The 10,421-nt window shown below is 39.6% G+C and overlaps 1 protein-coding gene across 2 annotated transcripts in view; it reads right to left on the bottom strand.

Annotated features, from left to right (window-relative positions):
- Positions 1-1,871: 1,871 nt before the first annotated feature.
- Positions 1,872-10,421, bottom strand: part of PDE7B (phosphodiesterase 7B) — a 183,238-nt gene continuing 174,688 nt past the window's right edge. For both annotated transcript variants that reach the window (XM_052784442.1, XM_052784441.1), the window contains 3 exons: positions 9,708-9,804; positions 6,208-6,288; positions 1,872-5,653 (listed from right to left, as the gene is read on the bottom strand). In XM_052784442.1, coding sequence (XP_052640402.1) covers positions 5,436-5,653; positions 6,208-6,288; positions 9,708-9,804 — 396 coding nt within the window. In that variant the 3' untranslated portion in view covers positions 1,872-5,435. The remainder of the gene's footprint in view (positions 5,654-6,207; positions 6,289-9,707; positions 9,805-10,421) is intronic.

The raw sequence follows: 10,421 nt of genomic DNA, 5'->3' as shown, positions 1-10,421 counted from the left end.
TTCCAGCTCCTATATTCAGTTAACTGTAGCATTTGCAGTGCACAAACTATGTGAATGTTGTTACTGAAGACTTTGAGGTATACATATACTTTGTCTTTAGAAATGTATCAAAGTCAAGAAGAGTCCCTGCAGTAACAAACATCCATCAGTGATGACAAGTATTTCTCACTTAGAAATACTTATCAGTGTAGAATGTCAATACTTCCCATATTTTCAGTTAAACTTCACAAGCCTCTATCAAGTTGCACATATCATATATAACGTGGTCTGCAACTGAGAAGTGAGAAAACAGAGATTAAAACTGACCAATGATGTTGAGAAGAACTAATTACTGGAACTGAAACAATAGTAAAAGACAACTCCCTCTTCTTTAAATACTTAAACAGGGAAACATTTTCCCTAGGGTTTGAAAATATTTCTACTATATGTTTAGGAGAAATATATGGAAAGACTTTCATTGCTGGTAACTCCATTTGAATTTCTACAGCAAGGCTAAGGGTAAATTTAAAGAAAAGTTCTTCTCAGAAACAATGCACTAGGAAAGTGATTATTCTGTTGTTAGGAAGGAGAGGCAGTGGGAGGATGGATGCAGCAGGACTTTTGCTGCCTTGTCAAACCAGAATGTCTTCTGCAAACTAAGGAGATGCTTTCAATCAACGGGCTGTACCAAAGAACTTTGGACACTTCATTCTTTTTTTTTTTTTATTAGTTGTCATTCTTTGACATGATGAATACTTACAGCAGTATGTTAAAAAAGATACAGTTAAGTCTCTTGGCATCACTGCATAGCAGTCACAGCATTTTCACTCAATCTAGTGCTTCCTTTCAGAATGATGCATATGGCATATATACGCACATATGGGGGCTGATTCTTGGTCCCAATGAAGTTGGTGGGACCAGTGTTTGGCCCATAGAGTTGTATAAGATATGTGAATATGTATATATAAAATGCTTTACAATAAACATATACAATCTTGAATTCAAAGATAAGCAGAATATATTTTACATCCAAGTCAAACTTACGCTCTGCACTTGAAGTTTATGTACCTAAAATATTGGATGGATTATAGAAACAAATAATAGAATAATAGTTTGCACCAATCAAAGTAATTTGGATACATATTCATGGCATGAAGCTTGCCTTGGGGTTTTGTTTTGTTTGTGTTTTGCAGTGGCTTTTTTGGATTTCCAGCATCTCAAATTCAAATTTAAGTATTGATTTTTGTGGGCCATAAGCAGGGCATAGTGGCATCAGGAGGGGAATGGGAGTGCTTTATGGACAACTCAGCTGAGTGCCTTAAAATATAAGGCTATAAATTATGGCTGGTACCCTGACTGATACCCGAAAATAAAATTATAACTACTTGAGTGTTTCTCCTTCCTGAGGAGAGTCCATTTGGAAAGGCTTGTGTGCATTCTGTCTCTGTTTTGTTGGAAACTTTTAATAGAAATTTCAACCACAGATTGGAGAAGCTAGTGAGATAGCTATGCAGTGTGAAAACAGGCTTATCTCATTTACTGTGGTAGCACCCTTCTCACTGATCATTTGTGGAGACTTTGATCTTCTTAATGAAAACCAATAGTTTATACAAGCATAATTGACCCATGTTGTAGATTAGGTTAGATACAACTGCAGATCATGTGGGGTTTTTTTCTGCTATAGACTCTAATCTCAGCTACTCCTCTCTCTGTTTCTGTATTTCAAAGGTACACGTTTTCAATAGTCTTTTTTTTTCCCTTTTGACTGGTGGCTGGAGCACTGACCCTTAAAAACCCAAAGGTAGGTAAAATCTTTACTTAATGAAAATGCATGCATATGCATTATTTTAACCAGCTTAAAAGTTTCACTTATCACCACTTTATTATTATTATTATTATTGTTATTATTATTATTGTCGCTATTTATACAGTGCCTCTTTGATAGTATGAAATCTGCATATAAAGAAACTAGATTTTAATCAAATTGATTGTATTTGTGGGGCATAAAAGTGTTTTAAGCTCCTGCTTTTAGCAGTTTTCTGCTTCTTTCCTTATATGAAAAACCTAAGTCAGTTTTAAAACTTCAGAATCTTTTAGCTGCACTGGCCCAATAAGAAAGAAAAATAATTTACAAGGGCTTTCTGTAAAGTGGCTAACAGGGCTGACAGGACAGAAATTTGCATTGTCTGCATAAATGCTTTTCTATTCTGTGCGTCTAGCATTCTGTTGGCATCCTGGGGAGAAATCCCAGTACAGAGATGTCCTCCAAACTGGAGAATACCCAATATATATCACAAATGCACATACTGAGCACTAGTGCTGTTGGGTTGGCTGTATCAGGTACGGTTTGGCTGCTTCTATGGGAAATCAAATGGTAGCATTTTGCATTACAGACCCCAGTGAATCTGGCTGCCAGGCATCTGCTGCCAGAGCCTAACTTTTCAGTGCTCTTCTCTCTACAGCACCTGAGGCAAACTGGCCCAGACCCAAACTTGTGTAATGGGTTTGGCGTGCAAGAACAGAAGCATTTCTGGAGCCACCCTGAACCGATTTCAAGCATTAGACAAGGTGATTGAGATCTAGCAGGTATGTTCGGTGCACCAAAAAACCCCACAACCTGTTCATTTTAAGAGCAGCTTTTCAAAGTTGGGAAGTTTTAACTTGGTAAGAGCAGACTTGTATTGGACCCTGTAGGCTCTAATTACAGAAAAGGTCTTGGTTTTATTGTAGCTGTAACAGAACTTGATTTGTACCTAAGCTTTCCTGTTGGACCTATTTTCTGGAAGTTCCTCAGAAACAGCTCAACAATGTATCTGTCAAGAGCTTTTTATGCTGCTAGACACTGAGTTTGTTTAACTAAACCTCAGAACATTTAAAAAAAATTCTTTGAACTAGATGGAAAATGGCTTCCATTTCTTAGTAAAAAGACAAAACAAGGGAAATTATATCCTTTTGTATCTATTTAAGGATACTTAACCAGCACATTACACTGCTCACGTAATGTCCTAGTAATTGTCCTTAATCTGTCAGGAGAAAGAAAGATACACCTAAAAAGCTGCAAAGTGGTGATGCTCCTGCCCCCACCATCAGGTGGTTGAAAAGACATTTTTGTCCTGTAGTTAGGAATAATTTTATTCGACTACAACTCTCTCTTTGCTTGTTATGGTACTTCTAATATGCAAGTCCCATTTACAAGAGGGAGGAAGAAGAATGTTTTCTACTGCTTATAGCTTACAAAACAGCAGAGAAGAAAATCATCATTCTTAGGATGCTTTGTGTTCTCACAGTGATTTCCACCTTCCTACTTCACTGGGTTTCATCTCTTGCTCTGAAGATACATGTCCAATGAATTAGTAGAGTAAAACATCCTTTACTAAAGCTTACGCTTTTTATTTTCCTTTAAACATATTAGTGACCTCATGAGCATGAACACTTTGTCTAATCAAGTCAATATTCCCCGTAATTGAGAAAAATTCTATTATATCTCCCCTTGCACTTCTATGAGTAAGTATTACCTTTCTCAAGTGCCAACTTAAATAGTTCTTTCTTTGTTGGCCTCTCCAAGGTATTCACGTCCAAACATGATTATATGGCCATATCTGCTAGTTCTTTTGGAAAACAGCTATACAGATTTGATGTACTGGGGGTTTACAACACTATTCTTTACCTGAATGCAGTTAATTTTTCTGGGGGCAGAGAAGGGGACAATCACTGTGGTGCAATGCAGTAGTGTCCGAGAATACAATCTCACTGAAATGATGGAAACTTAAGTGAAGTTTTATAAAGACTATCTACGTGAACTGAGGTTGTTTATAGCATAGATAAGGCCATGTATCTTTCATGAACATGAGACCATAGAAAATTCCTCAGCTACTATGATAGTTAAGAGGATTTTTCTTAATAGTCTGACTGCAACACTTTTTTTTCCTTCATTGAGTGAGACTGATCTAAAAGTCAGTTGAAATATTTTTTTAATGAAAAGAAAAACACAAATGCATTTTGATGCTGGCTATCTAAGGAGGGAATGTGGGGAAAAAGTCTGCTACACTTCAACATCACTCGAGAAAACAACTGGACTCCAGAACTATTACAATGTGGTGCTTTGTAGATCACTAAGCTATTTAATAAAAATTCACACTCTTTAATTAAATGATAATCAGGTTGAACTGTCAAATTATGTGTTGTTGCTGTGGGGTTTTGGTTTTTTTGGACTTAAAACTTCAGGCTCTGTGAAGCATTTCCCCTAGACCAAATGTGCAAGGTGCCATGGATTAACAACACGGACCCATATGGAATGTGTTTGAAGTTTTCAAGAAGTTATCCTGCCAGACTTCATTCCTTAATGACCTTTGATACACCTTGGATAGTGGAAAGGCAGTTCAGAATCATATCTTGTGATCATATGATTTTGGCAGCTGTCAGAAGATGAAGGATGCTAAAAGTTAAGGCTTTTATCCACAAACAATGGTGTCTATTAATAAACTCTATACCGTATTTACAAATGCTTTCTCTTGTATTAAAACTAACAGTATTCTGTTCACAGTGCCAATGTTTTTACAGGTAGCAATCCCACAGTACTCCAGTATTTTGGCATGGGAATCAGTAGCGCTTTGTATTTACAGAAAATGTACACATATGAATATAAACATGTTACTTGAACCAGTACTCAAAAGATAGATCTGTTTGTGTTTCAAAGGTTTAGACTGTACAACACCTTCCCTTTTGGTTGTGAGGGAATACTGTTCCTTGCAACGAGAAGATGCCTGTCTTTTATCCAAAGTGGCATAAAAATGATTACCAAAATGAGCCTTGTTACACTGGAGTTGTGTATACGGAGAGTAACTTCAGTCCAAGGTTTATAGATCTGTTGTTTAGTGCACAGAATACAAAAGTTAAAAAGGTTTTTGTTTTAATTACTAAAATAACCAGACTCTCTCTGCCCTCTGTGAGCGCTGTCTCACTCAGCCAGTGTCCTCTAGATGCTGAAGATGCTGGTGGTTTAATGTGCAGCCCAGCTGCCAGCCTGGAAAGCATATGGCGCTCTGGGCCTATATACATATGTCACAGTATGAATCGTGGTAAATGAATATATAACCTAGAGTGCCTCTATCTATCTCCCTCATTCTCTCAGCAACCCTCCCTGCATTGCAGCAGCCGTAACTGGTCTGGCTTCAGTACTGCTGACTGGGATTCCGCATTCAGGCAGTTCAAGATCAGAAGTGATGAATGGCATCAGGCATGTGCAGAATGAAGAGAGGGGAGAAAAACATGAGGGAGATCCAGAAAGGAACCTAGCAGAACCGTGGGCTTGTTCGTGAGGACCCTTACAGCTTCTGCTTTGCCGTTTCTTCCCTTTCCAGGGTGTTGACAACAGGCTCCTACCTCCCCGGGATTTTGTTTGCTGCTGTGATCAAGACAGAGATAGCAGTGCTATAAGGAAAAGTGCAAAGCTGCCACTAAGGAGTCTCTTCCTTATTTAAAGTCTGTTCTTGGCTGCCAGTCACTTGACCTGAGTGGTCATTGCTCCTACTACTGCTGTGTTGCTTGTGGAGCAAGCTCCTCCACTTGGCCTTGTTCCTCCTGAGATGGTTTAGCATATTTTCAGATAGGGGGGTATCGCCTGTAAACTGGGCCCACCTCTCAAAGAGTGGCTCTACGATGTACGTCATGAACCCTGGGGAAACACAGAAAGGACAGCAGGTGAGGAACAAATTCATTCCATGACTCCATTGCCCCACAGAGTGCCTCGAGATGATACAGCAATATAAGTGGCAAAAGCCCTGATGAGAAATAACAATAAACCCTCAAGAAGCCATCAATTCCTTCTGAAATGCACAGCTTTTGACCAGCACACATAACAATATGTGGCTCTATCTGTATGTGTAACAGTAAAATCTGTGAGAGGCAGCATCCTTCTATGAGGAGATTTCAGACTAGAAAGAAACGAGTGTTTAATCACATGTTGGCTGCAGTTTTTCTCCACCGATATTAGAATGGTCCCTTTTTTCCCTATGCAATGACTCCTTTGTCTTTCTACTGACTATTTGGCTTGGATAAGTTTCTTTTTGAACATTTTTCTTTAGAATGTAAATCATGACTCTTATAGTACCTGCAGTTCTTATTGTTAAAACAACTAGATTGGGGGGAGGGGGAAGGGAAGAAAGTTTCTCTTTGAGTCTGTGCATATGGAGATAAACATGGAGAGAAGGGAATTAAACTAATACTTACCGATCTGTATGCTTGGTATTGTATCCTTCTGCTGATTACAAAGGGGGCTTACTTCCAGTTCAAATTTTTGTTCCAGGTCACCTGCAAAAAAAAAAAAAAAAAAAAAAAGAAGAGAAAATAATTTTCTGCGCCACTTTTATCTCCTCCATACCTATGCCAGACTCTTACAGTGACTGCAACTGTGTGGATTTGAGCAGTTGGCATCTTCCACCATTGACAACCATGTTAAATGTCTAAATACCTAAAAAAAAAAAAAAAAAAAAAAAAATCCAAAAAATGAAGGTATCAGAGAAACTGAATATCCATACAAAGAAAAATCTCTCTAAGGAAAGATGACTTTTGAATGAACATTAAATCTGAGCACTTAAGTGTTCTGGGGACCTTAGTTTTTAGAATAGATTCTCTCACATGAAAGATTTTTAAGACATTCTTGTTCCTTTACTCACTGTTCAAATGTCTTCCTACTAGAAAACTGCAGAATGTAAATTTTAGAAGAAACATGCCTCCATTAGTACTGTAGTGCGAGTTGCTACTGTGTGCTTGTGGAAATGGCTGTTAAAGGGCAGCATGATGCAGCCTGGCAGTCTGCAGCTGTGTCTGCACTAACAAACTAATAAGAGCCAGAGCATGGGCTCAGGCAACATGTGTTCATGTGTCAAGAGCTATGGAGTTCAAGTTATAAATGTGGAAAAAGGATGAAATTGTGTGTGGGTTTTTTTGTTGTTGTTGTTTTGGTTTGGTTTTTTTTTAACAAACACTCTGTGAGTGCAACACATTCATCCTTTGTGACTGTGAGCCTTCTCTGCTACACTGCCAGGGTACAGTCTTGGTTACTGCATGAGGTACAGGACCTTTTCTGTCTACAGTATGGGAGGGAAGGGAGACTAACTATCTGCAAGCTAAGATGTGCCACTTGCCCTCAGACAATAATATTTCATCCATTTGTTTTACTACTAAGGATGTAGTGAGGGCTGGTTACACAAAACTTTCCCGTAAGGCAGGCAGACCTGCTAGATCAGACAAAACAATGTATTCAATCCATAAAGAAACATTTTGCTTTAAATCCACTGTTTTTGTTTAAAAGCTCATTTTTCCCCACTAATAGACAGTTTTGACTTAAATGCTATTGTGCTACTCAGGTTCTATAGCCCCACATAAAACACCATGTGCATTTTTAAGCCTGGCCTTTCTTCTCTCTGCAGCATGCAATTTCTTCTTAAATGTGAGGGGAATATTTTCAATTTTAATTAGATATTTAGAAAATATCAGGGAAATATTTTTAGCTCCACAATCAAAAGGAACAATTCAGCAAAACTGAGACAAAATAACAGTTTGTCATGTTTCTAAATGTGCAGTTTGACTGTCCTCTTCTTCTCCTCTACCCCGTCCAAAAATTTTTGACTTAAGAAAAGAGTATCAAACTCCAGTGACATCCCCTCTATAGGTAATCTGGGTTCAAAATGGTTGACCTGTCTGGGTCAAAGTGTATCAACACCTTCTTGTCTTTGACACGTCATTTAACTGACAAAAATAAGATTTTTTCCTTTGCATGATAAGAGCTTAAATGATGGTGAATTTTCTTACGTTTCAAGTTACTATAAAAGTAACTGCATGAATTAGTTGCTAAGAACTTTCACACTGGGGAAAACCTTCCAAACAATTTTAAAACCTTACCAGAGAAACTGATCATTAATGTTCCTTAAACATTAGCCATTTTCTTGAAACTTGCTTCTTGCCAGTCCTAGTTTTATATAAACAAATCAAGTTGCATGACTTACCCTGTGTGCCTAATTTACTTTATCTGAGAACAACATAAAGTATTTTTCTAGGAAAGGTTCATGTTAGGAGCTGCTGTAGGCATCAGGCACTCCCTGAAACATACCCGAGTTGTATATTTTATTTGCTAATAGATGTAGTGTAGATGCACCAAATGACTGGAAGATCAGGATCTGAGTCTCTATTAAAGTGGCACTAGAAATGTCTGATACAAACAAATGTTGAAACTTTGTATGCGTTCCAGAAGGAAGATTCAACAAGGCACTAGTTGTGGTATTATCTGCCTCATCTACACTTAAAAATCAGAACACGAGCGCTATGGTTTTCAAATGTTAAACTTGGTGACAAAAAGTAGTTTCAAGCCCCAGCATTGTGTGTAAGGGAGCAGACAGGTCTACAGTAACATTTTTAAAGTGATAATTGTATCTAAATACATGCTATTTAATATTGGGTTTTGTATCACTTACCAGGATTATGCAGCCACTAGTGACAGTCAGACCACAGTTTCTGTATACTCTCCCACATGAAATGCTCTTTTTCTCCCTGTTACGCTTCTAACTAGTCTCACATGCTCCAGTGTCCCCTTTCAGAGGTATATTTTAGATGTTATACTAATAAATCTTGAATCTTGGGGAAAAAAAGCTTACGTTCATAAGAGAGTGCTGTCTTTCTCAGCATGGTCCCTCAATACACTAAAGGTGAGGTATCACACAACTGGGGTCCTGTCCTCATGAGTTGGATATTGATTATGCCTTGACTATACATCTGACTAAATAAACCTCCACCTGGCAAGTTGCTTACATTGCTTCAAAAGCATCAAAGTCAAAGACATTTCACCAGCTTAAACTGACATTGGCTGAAAATTAACTTGCTGACCTATTTGTCCTTGTTATGGACTAATTGTACCAGGTACCAGCTCGGATGTGGCTTAATTTTATAGTGCAGAATTTTAAATGAATTGAGAACCTCATTGTGCACTCTTCCAATGTTTGTACCACTTGCCTTCGGCTCTCGGGATGCTCCGAACAAAGAATTTAGCAGTGATTAAACTCGGCTGCACCCTGCGTTGTAGCACAGCATGACCTTGCCTATGCAGATGGAGCCAAATGGTGTAATTACTGCGTTTCAAAAAAAACCCTGCCTGACTGTGCTCTCTGCAGGGGTTTGAAAACATTTGCAATGGGTCCTAGCTGAGCTTTGGCTTGCCTGCTTTGGCCCTTTCAACAGCGTGCTGGGAAGTGCGTTTGAACCCTTTCTCTGCGTTTGTAGGCAGAAGAATGTGTCATATTTGGGACACAGCGAGGGTAAGGCTCCCATTGGAGTTGTAGTGGGAGTGTGAAAGGCGAGATAAAACACAGTGGACACTGGTAGGATTTTGGTGCAGTGTAGCCCTGGTGCCGTTCCAACTCAGAAATGCTAACAGTGACTGGAAGGGTCTCACAGAAGAATCCAGCTGTGGGCTCTCCAGCTGAATTCAAGCGCTGAGGCACAGCAGACCCCCCCCCCCCCCCCAACACTGCTGCAGGAGAAGCGAGGGCAAAGAAATACTTGCTGCTCTTCTACCCCTTCCCACTTTTCACATGAGGCAGAGCATCTCTTCCACAGCTCGCTCTTGAGGGACATTTCAAGACAAACTGGGTAGGCTGAGTGCTACCTCTGTCTCGCCACAAAAAAGGCCTGGAAAGCCGAGGTGAAAGGGGACTGCCACACGTGAAGGGGCTGACCTTGCCGGTAAAACTCTTCGCAGACCCGTTCGCTCCACTGTTTGCTCAGATCCCAGAGCCGGCAAGGGTTGCAAATGTCAGCGCACTTGAGTGCAATCTGAAAGCAAAGAAGAAAAGTAGCATTGAGAAAAGAAGTTACTGTCTAGCAGTGCTTCAGCAGTAAATCCGCAGTCATGAAACTTCCAGGCCTCACCAGCGACGTTAGGAAGGGCTAAGATCACCTTTTAGAGACTCAGCCTCACTCAAATACGCCTTTTGAGGAAAGAGCATTTAAGCCGCAAGCAAAACTTTCATTCAGCCCTCCACTTTACCATAGCAAGAACAAGAGGAGGGCCAACTTCCAAGCCTGTAAAGTGTTTTGGATATTCCTTGCAAGGAATAAGCCAACAAAAGCCTCAGGCTGGCTCCTGCTGACTGCCTGGCTCAGCATCCATGGCTGATGACAAGGAAGGGAAGAGCCAAGCTGGTGTATCTGGGCATCATTTCTCTGCGGTCTCAGTGAGTGACCTTGCATCTCACTTCAATTACACTTCATCATAATGTCTGCATATTTTTGTTTACAAAGCTAAGCACAGGGTTCTCTGCACTGCCCCTGGCTTAGTTTCACTTAATTAACTAGTACTTTTAAGTGCTTTGCAGGGGAATGAGTACAGGAGGGCAAGAGGTTTTTAAAATCAAGTAACTGGTTCAGAAAAGTAAACCATGTAATAGTCT

This window comes from Harpia harpyja, chromosome 4 (assembly GCF_026419915.1).
Source record: "Harpia harpyja isolate bHarHar1 chromosome 4, bHarHar1 primary haplotype, whole genome shotgun sequence".
Classification (NCBI taxonomy): Eukaryota; Metazoa; Chordata; class Aves; order Accipitriformes; family Accipitridae; genus Harpia; species Harpia harpyja.
The sequence above is the reverse complement of the archived record's forward strand: the minus strand, read 5'-3'. Positions and strand labels throughout refer to the sequence as shown.